General features: G+C 36.5%; 1 protein-coding gene and 1 long non-coding RNA gene across 2 annotated transcripts in view; both read left to right on the top strand.

Moving 5' to 3' along the window:
• The window catches only part of LOC136798546 (uncharacterized), a 44,646-nt gene extending 41,483 nt beyond the window's left edge, over positions 1-3,163 (top strand). The window contains exons 13-14 of the mRNA XM_067055168.1: positions 1,912-2,015; positions 3,080-3,163. Coding sequence (XP_066911269.1) covers positions 1,912-2,015; positions 3,080-3,163 — 188 coding nt within the window. The remainder of the gene's footprint in view (positions 1-1,911; positions 2,016-3,079) is intronic.
• Positions 3,164-3,634: 471 nt separating this feature from the next.
• Positions 3,635-17,132, top strand: LOC136798549 (uncharacterized). Its single transcript, XR_010845396.1, has 4 exons — positions 3,635-3,699; positions 4,030-4,141; positions 14,085-14,147; positions 16,986-17,132. It is a non-coding gene; the product is annotated as an uncharacterized lncRNA (long non-coding RNA).
• The last annotated feature ends 5,004 nt before the right edge of the window (positions 17,133-22,136 follow it).

The following is a 22,136-nucleotide window of genomic DNA, read 5'->3' as shown; positions in this document are numbered from 1 at the left end:
GGTAGTGGTACAGGAGGTGGTTGAGCTGGTCCATTGCAGTGTGGAAGATGTTGCAGGACACCACGTTGCGAACGAAATCGTCTCTGTCCACATCTCTCGCACGCCACAAGATTGTTTACGATTGCTTGATTTCGATTTTCGGCCGTTTCAGCTTCGTTCGGCATTTTCGAGAATGAAAAGAGCGCTGTGGAAAAATCTCAAATGAAGAGAATCACCTTTTTGCAAATTTTGTTTGCCTTTTGTCTCCTTTAATCTTCTTTTCCGCTTTATTTTCTTCTTTTAATACCGGAGCGACGGTTTTGCGTCCGCAATCTTTGCAGCGACTTCACTTTTTTAGTAGGAAAAAGCTTCTTAATCCTCGTTAATCCTGGGTCAGAGCAGGATTATATTTTGGCCAATTTAATCGGGATTTAATCCAGATTTGAGCCTATTTTTTTTCGAACAACTGACGGTTCTGTGCTAATCGGCGCTAATCGAGATTTAATCGGAAATTAAGCTAATCGGCCGCTAATCCACTTTTGAACAACCCGGCCATGGATAAAAAACAAAAACAAAAAAAAACTTTCGAAAATAAACGTTCATAACTCAAAAGAACTTTTGTTTTCTCTTTCGAATCTTTTAAACCAATTAAAACCCGTGCTGACGTTAGCGAATATACCATGGAACTGGAACAAATCTCGGGACCCCCTATTTAGCTTCGGTCTCTTTAAGTTCCCGCTATCCCCCAAATTAAATTCTCGCCAAATTTATATCATTGTCCCAAATGTATGCTATTCAGGCTTTAAAACAGGTTTTCCTTATTTAATTGTGTTTTTTGGACAAAATGTCTTTCATCCGCCAAATTAAATTCGCGCAAAATTTAAAGTTATGCGCCAAATTAAATTCCCTTTGAAAAGCCAAATTAAATTCCCGCCAAAATTTCTTCCCCTAAGGTACTTGATTTTCATCGAATATTTGTAGAGAAAAGAGAGATTTTAAACTTCTTTTTTATACAACATTTTAATTCTCTTACCTGCTAACTCTAATTTTATGATCAAGTTTACGAAGGACAATTTTTGGTCATGGTCAGAGGAGTTGAAGATGTAGCTTCGTAGAATTGCTCATTTTGAACTCTTTTAAGTCTTTAGATTCACCATATAATTCCTTATATTAGAATCTTTTTCTAAAACGCATCTTTGAAGCCTTTTCTTAATCAAGTTTCACAATTGTAAAGTTACAATTAGTCAAGACAAGTAGTCTTCAACATCTCGTTTCCGGGTGGATTCGAACAAAAATTTGAACATCGAATTTTTATTTGCTGTAAAATGCGCTCATGTAACCATCTTCTTCCCTGACCGAATGATTACGTCACTTTTTTGGTCGAGCCCTTTAATTAAAAAACTTTTAAAATATTTAAGCTTCAAGTTATGTTTTGTGTTTACTTGAATTAATTTCAGCTCAATTTTGATTATGTAGGTTGTTATAGGTATTTACTTATAAAGATGAGAACAGCAAGATTTTTAGAAAGAGTAGATTTTGAAAATACCCCTACACGTTTTCTTACCCTTAATCGATCGAACATAAGATCTAATTTAGCTTTACGTCTCGAGCATAATAGATAAGAAACAGTCTTGAATCTATTTTCATAAAGTTTAAATTTACAATGATTTTTTTTTTCAAGAACCTTCTGAAACTACCTTCAAACTCGAGATTTTACATTTGGTAGTCCACTTAATATACCACACTTATTGTTAGTCCAAATATTAACTATAAAACTTCATGGAAAATTGACTTTCCAGAATAGTACCTAGGAGGAATAATTTTTTTCTTGTAGGGGATACGAACTTATAGGAGCGATGAACTCAATGTACTTATCTTCTGTGACAATGGAAGAACGCTTTATCCTGAATTTCTCATTCATTCCTGATTTAGATATTATCCACACCGTTGGCCCGAAGGGCAATGATGCCAATGTGCTACAAATGGCATATTTTAATGTGCTGAACCTTGCTCGGCGAAAAAACATTAAGCAAATTGTAAGTTAAGTTAGTCTTAACTTTTTTTATTTCTCAGAAGCAAATAACAGACGGCTTCGGTTAAAGGGTCAAGTCAAACAAAAGGTTCTTCAATTCCCACTTTGGAAATGACGACTGAATGAAGATACCTGATTGAATTAAAAGCATGTTTCTAATTAGACTAGCAAACTAGACGACTAATTTAGACATAGACGAAAAAAGCAAAAAGTAATGGAGGGAACAAATTTTAGTTTATAAAAACAAAATCCCGACGTTAAAGACGCTCACTATTTGCATTATGCATTGCTCGCTGCTCGCAGTTTGAGCACTCTTGTGACTCCACAATACAATCCACAAAATGTGTAACCGTACATCCTGTGCCCAAGTTCAGGAGTTGCCATATAAATCCACTATGGTAATAACCGGGAGGGCACATTGATATACATTAAAAACTAAATCCCGTAACAATAATCGTATTATCATATAACGCCTATACTACTGTATTACACGCATTATAAACGACTCCAGTCTAGTTTCTAATCAGTATATTAATCTTTGATTTTCTGACTCTTGTACCATCTGATAGAGCATGAAATTCTGAGCAAAAAAAATTGTATTACAACTACTCTCTGACTAACACACACAAAGAAATACAGCTGCTTTAAGACCAACTAACTGTCAGCTCTACTTCGTAATGATGTCGGTATGTTTTTGAACTTCAAGCGGCTGTATTTCTTTGTGTGTTTTAGTCGGAGAGTTGTTGTAATACACGTTTTTTTTTTATAAGAACGTCAAAAATTTTCGAAGCCTACGGATGTTCTTAGTTTTTTGGATTTGAAGCCTTAAAATGTTCTTAGAATGTTCTTAAACTTTTGGGTCTCGAAGCCTTATGTTCTTATATAGTTTGTTCTTATAAAAAAAACGTGTACATTTTTTACTCGGAATTTCATACTCTTTTAGAAGGTACCAATCATTTTCGTTTATTTTGATTTTTGAAAATAAGCTATTTCTCTACCCCTCATGTCAGGGGACCCCAGACTTGGCCCCTCTACTATATTATGACTTTTCTTCCTTTTCATCTACAGGCCTTTCCTTGTATCTCCACCGGAATATTTGGTGAGAAGAATATCCAATTTTTTTTTTCAATTACAATTGTTTGTTTCGTTTAATCAACTCATTAAAGCTAAAAATAATAATAATAGTTGAGATGAATAATGTTAGAGCAAACTGTTGCTCATCCTGGTTGGTCTAAGATTTTGAATTGGGGGTGCGGTCATTTAAAGGGTAAAACTTGAAGGTTTATCAAATTTCACAAGAGGAGAGAAACTGTTGCGCCTATTTTCTCGTAGCAAGCACCTCACCTTAAACCAGGATTCTTCATCTCGTTTCTTGGTTCATTGCGTAGGAAAAACGCGGGTGACGTCTATCTTCTCGGACAATAATAAATTTTCGATTATCAAATTTTTTCCGAACAAGACATAATAACTTACCAAAGAGTAGGACTTTAATTTCTCATGAGTTAGACTATTTATGATTTTCCGGAGGGCTTCTGCCAATTCATAATTGTTAGTATTTGCGTTGATCATTATCTCTATTGGATTTCAATTTGAAAAAATAATTTTTTCGCATTTAGGATCCTTTGGAACAAGCAACACACGTGGCGTTGAACACTGTCCGTACATGGCTAGAAGAATTTTTCTGTGACGTGAGAACCCATTGTAGAATTTAATACACTAAATAGATATCAGATATAAATTTATCCTACGAATGGCAGCGAAAGGAGACTAACATGTAGCAAACCTTGCTATTGCGTTGAATAGGACGATACAATGGTTTACATCAGGTTGTTTTCTTGTAAAATGAACAGTCGGGCTCCAAAATGATAATACACGCTTTTTTCATAAGAAAAGGCTGAAAATTGAAGTTTCAAAAAATGAAGAGCCCAGCCTGCATAACTCCCAGCCTGAGCCAAAATTTACTGGTTCTTATAAAGAAGCGTGTATTAAGGTCTTTGTCTTTGTTTCATTTGTTTTAGGTCGAGAGAATCATATTTTGTTTCAACGATGAGGAAAGTTTACGGACGTACGAAGAATTGACGGCCCTTTATTTTCCCGATTTTTTTGACCTTGAATGGGAAGATTTAGAAGGTGAGATTTTCTATTTCTTACATTGTTCCAGCACTTTTTCTCTACCTACTATTTTTGACTGAACTTTGCTTGCTGATGATCTTGAAGAGGACAGTTAAGTACACTCTATCCTCTATCGCCATTTTGAAATTTTTCATTTTCGTTTTCAAGAGTTATATTAGCCTGGGTACCCAGACTCAAAATTTCAGAAAAAAAAACTTTTACCTCAACATACAAAGTTTCTAAAATTTTAGAGTCGGGTACAACTAAAAAAGTCTGATACAGTTTTGAATGACACAGTCTGTGAGTGAACCCTTGTTGACAGAATCTCAAAACTTTGGAAACCCACATAATTACTTACCATAAAACCTCTTTTGCAAACTCAAATAAACTTTCAAAACTACTTCTATATTACTAAAAGTCTAATTCGTATTAAGCTGTGGGGGGCCATTATGGATTTTTGAGATAGGGGGTTCGAGAGTTACGTGACCGATTTTATGGTTGGATGGTTGGGTTTGTGGTTGAAAACGAAAGCGAAAGTGGTCAGGGGAAGAGTGTGAAAATTAGCGTTTTTTTAAAGAAGTCCTTGCAGTGTCAATCTTTCGCAAATTTAAAAACCCACTTTCCCGTGGAAATAATTGACGTTTTTTAGTTTTTTGGGACCCTTGGGGCATAAGCTACCCGTTGACCGCAAAAATTTCAAAATTCGCGAATTGTCCGTTGACATTTTTTTTTTTTTTTCAACACATAAGATAAATCACAAATTTATTTGGATATACATATAATAGAAATAAATTATATTTTAAGATGAAAAATCTGAAAAACAGTGAGCAATAACCAATAGGAAAAGGAACAGGCAAACATGAAACTGAAACCCTGCAAAGACCAGTGTGAAAAACTCAAAAAAATGTCCAACAATACGTATTGAAAAATACGTGTCTAATGAAATATAGTAATAAAAAAAACCAAAAAAACTGAAAACTTATTGAAAACTTTAATTAAATATTACAAATGAAATTTGTGACTTCTGCGTCAGCAGTGGTGTTAACGAAAGGCGAGTGTCTCCGGTGCCTCCAGGACCTCGAGCCTCTCAAACACACCACAGCTGACCGAATCAGACTAAAAGAAATTTTTCGTTTTACATAAAAATATGTTTCCGAAAATGAAGATTTATTTTTCTCACATAGAAGCTAGCTTAAACGGGCGTAAAATCGCTTAGTTTCTGTGCTCATTCCACCGTTGGCAGAAAAAACGAGTGGTGTAAAAGTACCGTTTTCTTGATCGATTATGCGATTTACATACTTTCTTTTCTTCTCTTTCTCCATTTGCTTCATTACACTAGCAAGATTTTGGTTTTGGTAACTTATGGCTGAAGGGGAAAAAACCCTCACGTCAAGAAATGCCTTCTGTTGCCTCTGCCAAAATCCTCTTAGTGTAACATCAGCGCGGAGTTCCGAGTCATGATCGAAACGTTTTTGAAGAATTGGTTCCTTCTCAACATCTTTGCAAACAATTGCAGATAGATTAGCCGTTATGTTAACCAATTCATTGTGCCGCATGTGAATAAAACCGCCAACCTTGCACTGTAGTGAATGATCGACGCTGAATTTGGAGCCGCAGACACAGTCGCTCGGTAGATTTTTCATCTCCCAGTTATACCGAAGGTAGATTGCATCGAAGAATTCTCTTTTTGTCAGTGAGAACTCTTCTGACTTGATGGGGAGTGACGACAGCCATGCTGATGCACCGTGTGCACTGGCGATTTCGATTGCTCTCAGTTCCATTGGTGATGAATTTAATTTCAAGAGTTCGAGTTTTCTCTTGTTGAACGACAGTTTTGAATCGGTATTTGGACTACTGGTTTCGGTTGATGGAATGATGACTTCGTTCTGGTTTACGATGTTACGAACAAGATTTTGAGTGACTTTGATAGATTGTTGAAATTCAAGATCACACATCTCGGTGACATTGATTATTCCCAAGCCGCCCATCTTGACAGGTAGAGAAAGAAGCTGTCTCTCATGATCATTACAGGTTCTTCCTTCACATAGAGCGGGGATAAAATGGTGTCGGATGATATTTTCTAAAGGTTGCAGCTCTTCTTTGATGTTTGGGATGGTTCGGTTGAACTTATGTGCGAACCCTGCTGTAAAAGCACAGTATGCTGATTGGGGGTATGCTTTAGCGATCTCGGAAAGGACTTTCAGTTGCTTGACCCAATGTTGAACGAACTTCTTAACGTACTCTGATTTGAATGTTTCGGTCCCAACAACTGCACCAAGATGACGCTTTCCCTCTTTTGTGATTTTGATATTGGTATCTTTAAATATGATTTTAGCTAGTTCATATTTGTCCGGTTTTACGACGAGCCAGGATTTTGATCCTTTTGGGAAGTATCCGAGGTATGGACCGACGTTTTGAAGCATTGTCCACCATTTCAGGAGGGATTTCAATTTACCAGCTGCTGTTAGATCGTCAGCATAAGCAACGTGGTTGATGTCACTCGACTTGATGTTTTCCAGTAAAGGGACTAAAGCTAGTGCGTAGAGGGGCATTGCTACCGGATCCCCTTGAGCGGTTCCTTCTGAAGAAATGATTTCAAACCCACCGGAGAGGAACAATCGTGAATTCGATGAGTAAGTGTTGCCGATATATGTAGAGATTTGAGGGCAGATGATCTTGATGTTGTGGATCATCACCCGGCGATTTATACGATTGAATGCGTTATCAGCGTCCACCAATAGTACCCCATCACAATTCTCTTCTTTGAAAAGGATGCCCATGGCATGAACTGCAGCCTCACATCCGGACTTCTGGCCACCACATAGCTGAAGATCACCAACACTCGCTAAAACGTTCGGTTTCAAGACTGTCACGACGGATTTGCCGATCAACCGCCTAAGAACTTCACCGATTGCGATGGGTCTAACTCCAGGGTTCTTGTCCAAGGGGATCAATCTACTGGAAAGCAACGGTTCCAGCGAACCATCTTGCCAAAGTTCAGGCTCATGACATAACTTTCGCGACATTTTTGCGATAGCATCACAAAGGTTTAAACTATGGCTTCCGAAAGAGGCAGATGTCAGAATTCTTCTCCAGCCATCAGCGTCCACAAGTTGAGTTTGGAGGTAGCGTGCTTCACGAATCAGTGAGTGGAAGTCACCATTCTTCCATTGCTGAAATCTCCGTTTGAGTGCATCAGAGTTATCTTTTGACTTGGAATTTCGACTTGGTTTTTGTAGAAGAAGATACGGCATTATCATTAGAATTTTAAGGGAAAGTTTCCTTTGTGGCGAATCATTGACCCATTTGTGAACCAGACGGGTCATTTCGTCGATGATATCGTTCCCAATTTTGCCTGATGGGAGCATGAAGAGGTTACGCTTCCACTTTACACACTCTTCATATGCTGAATCGATGATTTGGGTTAGTTCAGAGTAGGTGTGGTCAGCCCAAACTTGTGGCTCGTTCGATCTTACGATTAGGAATGACGTCAAATCTTTCGGCGTCACTACTTTTTCCGTTGACACTGGAGCGACTTCGTTCGAACAACTTTTTCGATGTCTTGTCCTGCCACTTTTGGTACGAAAGATAGTCCCACATATGTCGCATGCATATTCCTCTGCAACCGGTGGAAGCATCGGCTGAGAAGGGGGGAGATTTTTGCCTTCCTTTGGTTCCTATTCCTGTTGTACAGCATGCCTTGGGATCGAAAACATTCGGAAAAACGATTGTCCTTGATCCAATGATTTGGTCTCGGGGAATACGGATATCTCGTCTTTCTTCTCGGTGTTTTTTGTTGGTGAATTGGTTGACATGTCGTCTTCGCTGCATCCACTGGCCATTTTCTGCTTTCGATGATACCGGTAAAGAAAGAAAAGGCTGGAATGGAGGCAGCAACACTTCGGCTAAAACGGGTGGTCCCCCAGGAGCAAGTCCTGGCCTTCCAGCAGAGCCCGTAAGAGCCAAGAGAAATAAGAGTACGTTGATACAAAAGAGACCAGCTTACAAGAAAAAGAGGGTAAGCTTTACGGAGCGGTCACTTTGTATTGAGAGAGAATCTAACAATCAATTCTCTGATGATTTACCGATAAAGGCAGATCTTACAGCAGCGTCCGATAGTGATGATGAAAATGAAATCCAACCTCTGAAATCCGGCGTGGTTTTCCGTCGTTACGGAGTCGAATTTCTAAGATCTTCTTCGCATCTTCTTTTGCAGCACAACCGTTACCGCCGCCATCTTTCTTGTCTCTTCCGTTGGCAACATTAGGGGTAGAGGGACCCAATGACGTCACAGATTTGGGAAAAACTTCAAGATGCGATATCTCGAGTTTGAAAAGGAGTTGGGAGGTCGGTGACCCCTCATTGGATCGCGAATTTTATGGAGAATAAGATTGGAGGGGTTATGAGGCTTGAAAGTGACTTTTGAATTTGGCTGAATTTTAAGGCGTTTTCAGTTTATGACGTCATCAAAACAGGAAAAATGCGATATCTCGAGATTGGATAGGAGCTGGGAAGTCGTCGACCCCTCATTTGATCGGAAATTTAATGGATAATAAGTTGGGAGGGGTAATAGTTGGTATATAGAAACTTTAAAAAATAAGTATATTTAAATTGAGGCTTTTTTGGTCGGATGACGTCATCAAAACCTTAAAAATACAATATCTCGAGTTTGAGAAGGATTTCAGTAATAATTGACCCCTCATTGGATCGGAAATCATCGAGACAATCTTTTCAGTCAATGAAGAAATACTTTCAGTGAAGTGAAAAGTTTATTACCCTTTCGATGACGTCACTTAGGTCTCAAATGACGTCACCAAATATAAAATATGTGATTTTTCAAGCTTCGATTATTGATAAGTGGTAATATTTCGTTTTTTCGGCTTAGAATTCAAACTTATTACCCTCTCCCACCATCCAAAGGGCTTTTGATGTGTTCAACAACACTCTACTCGGCGGGTGCGACGCCGGGTGACGGCTAGTTTTAAACTATATCCAAACGTCAGCCACATTTATTTATAATGTCCTTTCCATCAGCCATATTGTTTAGAAATGAACCTGTTGTTTTCATTTTCATTTGTTTATCTTTTTTTGTCATGTCAGCTTTTTCCATAAATTATGCGCGCGCATCGAGAAATATCGAAAACTCCACGAAAATTCTTCTCAGTGACTTAGCGCGTACTGACCAATTAGAGACACTCGCATATGCAGGGACAGATATCCCTGCAGACAAGTTAGTTGGACCAGACCGTAAACCAGAGACAATATTATATATAAAAAACTAGACGGTGAAATAGTTTACGGTCTGGATATCCAGGGCTAGAGTTATATTAAAAAAATAAAAACAAGACAAAACATATTCCAAAATCTCATCAAATTTTTTGAAAAATTGATTATTGAAAGAAATGACATTTGACTTTTGACTTGAAAGTAACGATATATTGGGCTTGGCGGAGATCGTTAGGTAGATTATTCCAGACGTCAGTACCATTATGAAGAAACGTTTTAACGTTTTGAGTCATACTTGTTTCTTGTTTTTTGAACACGTTTTACTTGTTTTCCCTCGCAGCTCTGGTGTTCACACCTACTAGCTCGCCTTTCTCATTCCTGTTACCACAGAGAATGAATCGTTTAGAGAGATAAGGAGGAGAAATTTCATTTACACATTTAAAAGTCATTAGCGCAGTGCTATAATTTGTCAATTTTTCAAAGGATTTTTTGGTTTGAGAGACTTGATTTATCTGTCTGGACAAAGGACTAAAACCGTTTATGAACGTTATTGCTCCATAATGCTCCAGGTGTTCACACAATAATTCAAATTGACTAATAAACGTCTTATATCGTTATTTAAGGTGGAACTGACTCTCTTAATCTTGTTAAGCCTTCTAACATACCCTCATCAAAAACTGCTCCAAGATGTTTTACATCAGGTTTTGGACTAATTTTTGCCTTTTGAAAAGATAAAAGTGGTAAACTTTACACTCAGCAACCTTTTGTCTTCTACCGAAAAATATCAACTCAGTTTTACCGGTGTTCGAGTCCCCTAAAACAGAACATTGCTTTCTACCACTAAGATAGGACTCAAACCATTCAAAAGGTACATCCCTAATACCATAACAAAAAAAGTTTTCCAAAAGGATGATATGGTCAACAGTATCAAAGGCTTTTTTAGATCAATCAAAACAGTGCCTTTGCAACTTCTTCCAAAATAAAATCCGAAACAAAAGATACAGCAGTGTCATTCGAGTGACCATTTCTGAAACCAGATTGGTATTGGCTGATTATTTTATTTCTCTCAAGGACTCTGAAACCTGGAGATGAACAATTTTCTCAAATATTTTCATTGTAATAGGTAGGATCGATATTGGCCTATAATTATTGACATCATCAGCATCTCCTTTTTTGAAAAAAGGAGTAACTCTCTTCCTTTTCCAACACGATGGAACAACACCAGTACTGAGAGATAAATTATAAATGAATGTTAGGTAGTAGGAAAGAATTGGAGAACCCGCTTTGCTTTTTATCTGTGATCTCACCCCCTTCATCGGTTAAAAAGTTTGGGGTTGTATCTTTTGTCGTTAGGAATCAATGAATTCAAGGTTTTCCAGAGCTTTTTGAATTATCCTTGTTTTCATCATGTACTTTGAAAATACTTTTTTTGAGTTTTTTTTTAATTCAACTAGTCATTTTCTGATTTAGTATGAGTAACTGTCTTCTTTAGATAGTCTCTTAGTTTGATGGCTTTTTAGAGCTCTTCCAGTGATCCAACGAGGACTATATTCTCGAACTCTCTTTTTTGTGATAGGTGCCAATTATCTAGAACATACAGGACATTTTGATTGAATGCTTCAACTGCACAGTTGGCATCTGTTGCGGTCAAGACATTTGCCCAATCTAGTTCCAAAGGCTTGTTGAAAAGATTCCTCATTAAAGTTTTTAAAGCACCTATTTTCAACAAACTTTGGTTTTCTTGCAATTTTAACATTGCCTCTTATAATTGATACAAAACAATGATCACTGAGGCCTATATCATGGACTTAGTAATCCATGGCATGATCACTATTCGAGAGTATGAGGTCGATCAAAGTAGAAGATGTTTCAGTAGTTCGACTAGGCATGTCAACAAATTGATAAAGATTTCTGGCCTTACAGAGCTCATTGATAGTACCAGAGAGCCTATTTTTCTGTAACATGTTACAGTTAAAATCACCAAAAATAAAAAATTCCGAATCGTTTTGTGATTTATCAATACACGACATTAAAAAAGACTTATAATGTTCAACAATATCTAGATTCTGTCCTCTGACAGGTGGACGATACACAGCACAAACATAAATAGATTCATATTTTTTCGTTTTATCTCGACCCATAAAGTTTCATTTGATTTCTTAGAAATATGAGATAGTTTTTTAGCAGTAAGCTGACACGAAGTATAGATAAGAACACCTTCCCCATGGCAGGTTCTGTCCTGCCTAAAGATGTTATAACCAGGAACAAAAATTTCAGCGTCAGGAACTGTTGAATCAATTTTGGCCTCATTGAGACATAGGATGTCAAATTTGTGCTGCCGTAATAGAATCCTCAGAAAATTTATTTTAGACCGTAGGTCATTGATATGACCGTAATATTGAGACAAGATTTGTCTGTTAATACAAAGTCTTCGTTTATATCAATACATTCGATTTTCAAAGCGCGTTTACATTTGAAAATTCGAATGTTTTTCGGCGTAAACAACGCAAAGAGTCCGGCAAGGATTATACTGAACCCCATTTGTAATTTGACAAAGGCCCCCGAACACAGATTAAATCGTATAAAAATTGACAAAAATGAAAACTACAAGAAATACACACCACACCATTACAAAACCACACCATCACAAAACACACCCATTAAAACACACATAAAAAAAAATTACCCATTTATGCAGAATCATTGAGTTTGAATCCCCGAAGAGGCTAGAGTTGAAACTCTTGGGTGAGAAATGAAGCCGGTTTGTTGTTGCGCCACCTCTATGTACCTTCCCATATCGCCAGTTGTGATTATCTTTGCCATCTTTATCTTCATTTGTGGATACAAAGAATTGAATGTTCATTTTGCGGCTAAAGACCGTTCCAGGAGCACATCGACGATAAGCAGCGATTCCGTTACTACATTTTACGTAGAATTCTCGTTCGAGGTCGTTCATTTGGATTAAAGCACCGTTTTAAGATTCATCTTTGCACAATTTAACTTTGATTTCACTTTTAATATTACAGATTCTCTTAGTTCTATCTGTCCCCTCATTGTCAAGGCCTTTGTGCTGCCACGTAGTGGTATTCCCTGCCCTTTCATTAGCGAGTTTATGTATTTGCACTTTTGAGGACGGTAAAGTGACTGAAGCGATTTGGAAAAACCCGCACTTCTGACCCGCAAAATCGAGGACGGTAAAAGTGCTGATTTACCGTCATCCTCAGTTGGTCATGATCTTGCCAAATTAGAACCTTACCGTCTCCGTCGCTGAAAACACACATAAGGATGGAAAATCTTTTCGTATGCATTTTGAAATGTCCTTGCGAGGGTACTCTTTTAGTTTGACAAATGTTTGAAAAATATAAATCTTTTCTCAGCATTTTCTAATGTTTTCAAATTTTACTGAAAATGCACCATCAACTAGAGGGGCTGATGCACCCTGAAGGTCGCACTCCTACAACATTTTTTTCTCAACTACCATAAATAATTTTATGGCTTTTGGTTGCATCCGAAACGCAAAAGATTTTTTTCTTTCAGTTTGACCAATTCGCTGAATACCGCACTAGACGATGCCGTTAACGAGCAGGGTTGAATTGCATCTAAACTTCTAATCAAAACTTACCTTCCTTCAGTTGTTGTAGTTGTAGTTGGTCTCGTGGTTGTGGTTGATCTGTTTGGTTTTTCGAAAGTGCAAATACAAGCTTTGAAATTCCCGTTGAAAACCAAACCATCAGCACATCTTCTGCATACAGCAGCCGAGTTTGTGCAAGTCACAAAATAATATGGTTTTTCTTGTTACGAGCGAAGATGTCTTTAACTGATCTCCATTTATACAAAGAATCTGGACAAGAAGTTTGAGGATAAGCCAGACGAAACGTGCTATGCTAACTAAAACGGTAGAAAGAATAGCTTAGTTCTTCACATAAAGAGACTAACATTGGATTTAATTTCTCAGTCACGCTAGAAGATCAAATGAGTGTTATTTTTGGAGTAGATGCCCATAGGTTCTCTTATTTCTGAAATATCTGGGAAATCTAATTTCCCCCCCCCCTCATTCCTTGAATTGAAATCTAAAATTTGGTTTTGTATTGATGGGGTGTATTCTGCTGCTAAAGTGATCGTTCTCTTTATGAGATAAGTGCACACCGTCTTGGCCGACATTAACAGTGTTTTGGTTTATTGGTCTCCCCATTTTTGTCACAGGGGCTAAGACCACCTGATTGTCTATCAGAAGATGAAGGGAAAGATTTTTTAGACTTTTTGTGAAGGTTTTTATGGCTAGCAGAGCTACCTTTAATTCTAAAATATTGATGCGTAGTATCTTCTCGTATTTGGATCACACCCCTGAGATTATGTTGGAAGTTGAAACTGGACGACTTTTTTATTCGCCTTGCATCGCTGCTGCCAAACTGCTGTCAATGGTCCTAGGATATCTCGAACCTTTCTCGGAGTCATTAACAGAATTTTGTCTTTGGATTGTAATCTTTCAAGTTTTTCCCTTTCAGAAAAGTGTTCTTTGCATATAATTGAAGGTGTTGTCCTCAGTATATTTCCGATATCAATGTTGACTTTATTTCTGAGAAAGACATCACGAAAGATGTGAAGGAAAAATGAACTAGTTCTTATTCTCCACCGTGCTGAAGAGCTATGGAGCTTGGGCCTCGTTTACCTTTTTTCACATTTAGTTTGGTTTTTGTTCCTATTTTTCTACGACTTATTTTCCTTTCTTTTTCAGAGCCAGCTGAAGATGATAGTGCTTCGCTACCGCCTCCACGGGAACTGGAACTAGATAATACAGGTCGGTCCTTTTCTTTCATTAAATTTTTATTTGGTCTTTTTTGATACCCTTCTTTATCGATGCCAGTTCTTAGTTCTTTTTGTAGATTTCGTTCGTTTCTTATTTCGACGTTTGGGCATTCAACGGGGCTAAAAACCTTACATTTTTTGCACCTAGCTCGGAGGTTCTATAAATTAACCCACGTCCGTCCGTCCGTTCGGAGGAAAAGGTTCTCCAAAAAGTGGCTGAAACAGTTTTTCTAGGAAATTTTTTTTTGGCTGTAAAAATCAGATTATTATGTATTAGGCAAAATAGTGTAGTGGTTATCAATCCTGACTGCCATCCAGGAGGCCGGGGTTCGATTTCCATTCGGTACTGTTATTAACTTTGCAAGTGAGTGTACCTTCGCCCTGGCCAACCCATGCCATGTGAGGGGAATTGGGTAGAAAGAAACTCAAGAAGCCTGTCGGTGACTGTGCTAGGTAGCGATTCCATGATACACTGTGGATGAGGTAAGAATGCGCTAGCCTTGTTCCCTAGTGGTTCACGCCGGATAACGCACTTTGTGTCAGTGTCAGTGCCGCACAAACTTATAAACTACAGCAACAGTATAACAACAACAGTATAAACTACAGCGCAAGACTACTCAAAGCAGAACCGGGCATCCTCTGTAAGGAAAAGCAAGTTATCAATATGTATTTGGAGAAATTACTTTCTGTCATTTCTAGGGAAAATGAGTCTATTAGGCATTTCTCGTGATTGGCCTATTACATTTCTGACATACCGGAAAAGTGAGATGGGAGAACCCAGGAATCCAAGTGAGAATCCTAAGTAAGAGCCTAAATGGGAACCTAAGTTCCTAAAAACCTTTTTACGCCGGCCCTTATTACGCCACGAGCCCAAAAATAACGCCAATAAGGGCCGGTGAAAAAAGGGCCGATAAGGTAATTATTATAATAGAATTGAAATATTTTTTCTTTAAAAACAAATAAGATAAGATAGTAAATCCTCGAATAAGCGCCCGGGCGCTTATTTAATTTTTCAGGCTCTAAGAGGGGCACTTATTCAAGCGGGGCGCTTATTTTTTATTTTAGAAATACTTTTTAGACCTACACCGACTCCGACTTAAGGTTTAAAATTAAATTCTGCGATTAAATTAAATTCCTTCCCTTAACCCTATTTTTATCAGGGGGGAGGTGTTTTCCACCAGGCTGGCACTCTTTTGCTAATAGCTCACCGAAAAATATTTTTAACACTCTGAAAGTTTTTGACTTTTAATATAATTCTATTAGCAGCATGTATACCAAGTTTTACAATTAAACACCGACCAAGTCAGGTTTTATGACTTTTTTGTGCAGGCATATCATAAAATCCAGCTAAAACCCTGTAAAATCCCAAAATCTTAAATTTACCATAACTTTTGATCTAGGCATCCAACTGACTTTAAATTTTGACAGGTTTTAGGTATCAATAATAAATTTTTAAAAATATCTTAAAAATTTTCAAAAACTGCTGATGTCAACAAAAATGACGTCATTATTTTTTTTAAAAAATTACTCATTTTCTGCATGGATTTTAAACCTCAATTTTTTATTAGAATGTTAAAAACCGGCAAATATGTTAAAGATATTCTTTGTGGCTTTTAGAAATTCAAAACAGAATGGAAAAATCTCCATTTGTTCAACTTTAATTGCTATTTTATTGAATAGTACTTTTTCATTGGTTAGCGATAATCGTGAAACTTTGTGATGACGTCACCACCTTTATGATGACGTCATCAACCCAAATTTTTTTCTATGAACTCCTTTAATGGTAGAGAACATTTCTGCCAAATTTCAAGTCCATATCTTTTCTAGATCATAATTTATGCAAGGCTTCCCCTTGAGAAAATCCGAAAAAGCCTGATAATAATAGGGTTAAGGGCTCTGACCATAGTGAATTTTTTATATTTGACACTTACAAAATGTAAAGTTTTACTTGATGTAGCCCAAAAAAATGTGGCATGTTATCACATTTTCTATTAGACCAATTATCCTTGAAAATTTAAGAATCGCAATGAAAAATTTTGATGAAGAAATAATTCTTAAATTTTTTAAAGACGTTTGCGTTTATCGAAATTCACGCATTCACGCAAATTTTTTTCGAGTTTCACGCAATAACCCGATTTTTCAGAAATCGGAAAATTTTTTAGGGAAAATCGGGAAAACTGCACATAATCGGTGGAAAAAATGAAAAATTCACGTATTTACGAACAAAATAGCCCAGATTCACGCATTCACGCAATCAAAAAGTACATTTTCACGTTCACATAAGTTTTTTCATTTCACACATTCACGCATTTTTTTTTCAACTTTCACGCATTCACGCAACCGAAAATGCCTATTCACGCAATCACGCAAACCGCTGGGGGGCCCCGTATATCACCTTCTACGCTATTTATTTTGTATAAATTTAGAAGTTAGAAAAAGAATTTATCACATTTTTACCTTTCGGTAATTAGTTCTTACAAAGTAAACAAGGGATGGCACGCAATATGAACATATTTATTTTTCTTATAAAAATCAAATTAACAACTCTTGATAGACTGATATACCTTTCAGTTATTAGTTCTTAAGAATTAACCAACCATTGTTCTTAAATTGATCTTATCTTTTTAGCGATTTTGAACCTCATTGTTTATATAAAATTGTTTCATCAAGGCTCAATGTAAAGTAGATTTCAGATTAGCTTCCATCTCTACTTCTTGTTTTTCCCATGCAGTTTAAACTTTAGGCGAAATTTTAGACTTCAAGTCGTCTTTCTTCTTCTTTATTTTAATTTTTCAATTCATAAAAAACCTTATGTTTCTTCTTTTTACAGATGAAGTCCCGCCAAAGAAAGCAAAGTTAAGTGATAGATTTGTATTATAGATAATTTTTTTGTATTTTTTGTATGGTTTTCTACTCTTTGGAATTACGCTATTTATTTTGTAAAAATTTTTATAAGTTAGAAAAAGAATTTATCACATTGACAACTATACCTTGCATACCTTGTCCAATCTTTTGATCCCATATAGTAGGGGGGATTTGTAAAATCGCTCGATTTTTTTTACTTGAGATATTGAGCTTCCGAAAGCGCAAAAACTGGACAAAACAGCTGTTTTTGGCTGAAAACACTGTTTTTAAGGGTTAATATCTCGAGTTAGGTACAGAAATCACCTATACTCGCAATATAGCATTAATCTTAATTTTTTGAGAGCTTTCCAAAAATATACAACAGGTCTCTGTTTTCTCAAGCTAAAATTTTCATTAATTTTTCACACTATGATTTTTGCCTAAGACCGTCGTATTTCTCCGAAAATCACACCAAAGTGTCCGAAAAAAAATTGGCACCCAAGTTATTTTGATTTCTCTACCCCTTAGCTTTTCAAAAATGTATAATGCTTTGACTAAAAAAATCGAGCGACCTAAGAAAGACGAACAACTTTCCCCCTAATCCAGAAGCAGCCACCGACCTAAAATTTGCAAATATATGTTCTGATTTGCCAGTTGGAAGGATTTCCCCGAAATTAATAACGTTCCTCGTTTTCCAGGGGAGAAATTTCTTTTACTTCAGAACAGTTATATTTGTCCAGTTATGAGGTAAAAAAACCTTTGGAACAGGTACGAAATTGCTAGGCGATTGATTTTATGCAAGTTAACTGTTCTTATCTACCAGGGCTGACAAAATCTTTATAAGAACAGATCGCTAAATTCCAGCTCGACTGAAAGGGCTTTAAGAACAGAAACTTAATTTCCAGCTAACAGTTTTAATATCTGTGCGAAAAGATCGACAATTTCCAAATGTTCTACACAGGTGGAGAATTTTTAGCTGCCACTCCAGGCATCTACATTTAGAAGGAAAAGAACATATCTCAAAGACTTTTTGACTTTGTGAGTTTTTTGAAATTCCCTCAGAACAGATAGGAAATTCTTAGACACCTTAGTTTTGGATATCAAACTATTTCATAAGAACAGATCATATGTTTCCAGCTGGTCCCAATCTTCAGTAGAATAGACCATATTTTTTCCAGCTGGTCCCAATCTTCAGTAAAACAGACCATATTTTTCCAGCTGGTCCCAATCTTCAGTACCAGCTGGTCTCAATCTTCAGTAGAACAGACCATATTTTTTTCCAGCTGGTCCCAATCTTCAGTAGAACAGACCATATTTTTCCAGCTGGTCTCAATCTATCTTACTATTACTAAATGAGTTTATGAAAATTGTGTGTAACGCAAGATGGTAGCAAAGCTGCATTTCGAATGGTTTGTCTGGGGGTTGATTCGAGTATGAAAGAGGGATTTCGTGCGATTTTGAGACAAAAAAGTCTTATTGACTTTCGAATAAGGAGCTGACGAGACATCGTGTTTTTTAGGGAATGGTCAAAGAGAGGATGGAAGATATTTTGAATGCCAATGAAAATTTGCGCCTAATTTGCGTTTCTAATTTTGAGGAAGCACATCAGGGATGTACTTTGTATCAAGTTTATCGGACGTATAACGTAGCGCAGTAAGGAAATGAACTTGGAGGCGAGATATGATTTCATTTTGTTCCGATAGAAACGCAGTATTTCATGCTATATTTACAGACGAAACATGTAGAATCCCTCATTACAGCAATCTCTGAAAGGGACTGACCCAAGATTTTTTACACTACTTTTTCACATACCCGGTAGGATTTTTTTCAGCTAACTAATGGGGTGAAAATAAAGGTTCCTATACGTTTTTAATGGCTGGAGTTTTGAATTCTACACTCTAAGATCCCGAAAAAACCTTCTCAACCGGTTGTTAATTTTCGAACCCCCCTCGTTCTTATTAGGACCCCCTCCCCGTTTATTGGACCTAGCTTGGAGGCCTTATATAAATAAACCGATGTCCGTCCGTTCGTCCGTCTGTTACCAGCTTTTCTCAGGATTGGCTCATTAGTTTTTTCTAATTTTTGGCACAATGATGCAAAATGACAATACCTAAAATGTGACAGAGCCTGATTTTCGAAAACCATTTTTTTCCGGCCGAAAATGCCGGAAATATGCCGGAAAAACGGTTCTTTGACATTTTTTCAAATTTTCATCCTTAGTTTTTTCTGATTTTTTTTGCAGAAAGATGCGTACTCGCAATGCTCAAAACATGGCCGAGTTCGATTTTTGAGAAAACATTTTTTCCGGTTTAAAGTGCCAGAAATCGCCGTTTTTGCAGATTTTCATTTGACTTTTTCCTGATATTTCTTTATTTTTTCACGCAAAATCATTATTGATAACAATGCCAACCATCAAGTATGGCTCAATGGTCGATAAAACTGATTTTTGATGCCGGGACTTTCTAAAAATCGCCGGAACAGCCGAATATCGCCGGAAAAACGGGTTTTCTTTAATTTCTCGAGCTGTACTTTATATTTTTTCATAAAATTTTGCCCACTGATGCAAAATGGCAATACCTAAAATGTGAGGAGCCTGATTTTGGAATAAAAATATTTCGGCCAAAAATGCCGATAATATGCCGTCAAAACCGGTTTGTTGCCATTTTGTCGAGATTTCATTAATCGTTTTTTCCCGATTTTTGCACAAAGATGTGTATCAGCAATGCCCTAAGTGTGGCTGATTCGGATTTTTGAGAATCATGTTTTTCCGGCCTAAAATGCCGGTGGAAATCGCCGTTTTTGCAGATTTGAATTGGGCTTTTTCCATATATTGGACCTACCCCGGTGGGGTGGAGGTCCTATGATGAATTCACCTCTGTCCGTCCGTCCGTTCGTTACCAGCTTTTCTCGAGATTGAATCATAGGAATCATTTGATTTTTGGTACAAAGGTGCAAAACGGTAGTGGCCAAAATGTGACGGAGCCCGATTTTCGAAAAAAAAGATTTTTGGGCAAATTTGGGCCAAAAAACGGCTAAAAAACGGGTTTTTTGGACTTTGTGAAAAATTGGATCATTAAATTTTTTTGTTTTTTTGCATGAAAGTAGGGTACCATCATAGGTAAAAGATGGCTCAAGCAGATTTTTGCAAAAACAATTATTTGGCTTAAAAAACGCATGTTTATCTATAAGAATCACTATTAATAAGCATACATCAATTTTCTTAGTCAAATCACTCAATTTCTTTATGAGATAGAAGTTTTTTTGTTCATGAGGGCTTACTTTTGAAGAATATGTGTGTTTAGACATGAAATTTTGGCGTGTTTTTATAGAAAAACTGGCCAAGTTCAATATTTTTTTATAAGCACATTATCAAATTACTTAGGTATTAGCTTTTCTCGAGATTGGCTCTTTCATTCTTTATGATTTTTTGCACAAAGATGCATAACTATAAACCCTCGAATGTGACTGAGCCCGATTTTCGAAAATAAAATGTTTTTGGGCAAATTTGGGCCAAAAAACGGCTAAGAAAAGGGTTTTTTGGACTTCATGAAATATTGGTTCGTTGTTTTTTTCTGATTTTTTGCATGAAAGTAGGTACTTTTCTGCTCAAAAAACGCATCTTTATCTATAAGAATCACTATTAATAAGCATACATCAATGTTCTTAGCCAAATTACTCATTTATTTGATGAGATAGATGTCTTTTTATGCTCACGAAGTCTTGATTATGAAAGAATATTTCAAGAGCATGAAATTTTGGTTTCTAAAGGTTTTTTTTTATAAGAAACAAACGACTAATTTTAATAAATCGTCACTATTTGTGTTCTGAATGATTGTTTAATGTTCATGCTCACGTAGATATCAATTATATATGTGTTAAATGCATAACCAGGTAGGTCCATAAAAGTATCACTTGTTTCTTTGTTTTTTCACTTAAAAAGATAATTGATAACAATGCCACCATCAAGCATGATTCAATCGTCAAGATAACTTTTGCAATTTTGTAACCAGAACTTTCTATTTCTTTTTTCCCTAAACCCCCTCCCCCCCCCCATCAACAATCAATGATGAAATTTAATGCATTTTCGCTAACCGCTATATTTTCTTAATGATTGTTTTTCTCCTTATTGCTATCTAAGTTTCATCATCAGGTAGGTCCATTCAGCATGTTGCTTGTTTATATTTTTGAAAATATTTTCAGCCATCACAAACTGTATTGTTCTAAATAGTTTGTTTTTAGCTTATAATTATCTTATTTTGGAGGGTGTTATGCGCAGTTTTGTAATTTTTGCGCAGTTTTGTAATTTTTTTGCGTAGTTTTGCAATTTTTCTGCGCATTTTTGTAATTTCGAGCTGCGCAGTTTTAAATAGTTATGCCGAAAAATGTAATGTCGAGTTATAACTCTTTCAACTCTTAAATTCGAAATAACTTATCTTAAGTGGTTGCATAGTATGAATGCATTGCAAAATGGTCATTTATTCTCTTGGAAAGAGTACTGATGCTGATAAACGTGATATAATTGAAATTATATGAGTTAATTCGAGTTGTTCTGAACAAAGGATTGTATTTGAAAAGTTTTCTAAAGACTGATTTGTTTATTTGGCTTCCTAGCACTTTAAAATTGGCTGAAATGTTAATCTTCGTTGAGAAATTTAATAATAAAACTTAAAAAGTTATAACTCTTTTAACTCGGAATTTTGAAATAAATTATTCTAAATCGTCACACATCACGTTTACTTTGCAAAAATTCATTTTGTAAAAAAGACCGTTGTAACTAATTATGCCACATTTCAAAATTCCTCGGATTAACTCGAATTAACTCCGTTACAACAAATCTTTAGAATTTTTTTTACTATTTCAAAGGGAAATTTGGACGATTTTTTGTTAAAATTACAAAAGTGCGCAGCCACTTAATTACAAAAGTGTGCAACCCGAAAATTACAAAAGTGCGCAGAAAAATTAAAAATCTGCGCAAATGAATTACAAAAGTGCACAAAACTTACAAAACTGCGCATAACAGGGAGTTTTTGGAAGTACAATTTTAGACCCCCCCTCCCTTTATTCGGACCTGCTACTATTTGGAACCTTGGAGGACTTTTCAAGTCAAAAAATTCAGTGGGGATAGCCCCAGGCGGTG

The sequence above is a fragment of the Clytia hemisphaerica genome, unplaced genomic scaffold (genome assembly GCF_902728285.1).
Source record: "Clytia hemisphaerica strain Z4C2 unplaced genomic scaffold, Clytia hemisphaerica genome assembly, whole genome shotgun sequence".
NCBI lineage: Eukaryota > Metazoa > Cnidaria > Hydrozoa > Leptothecata > Clytiidae > Clytia > Clytia hemisphaerica.
This window is presented reverse-complemented; position numbering and strand designations above follow the sequence as displayed.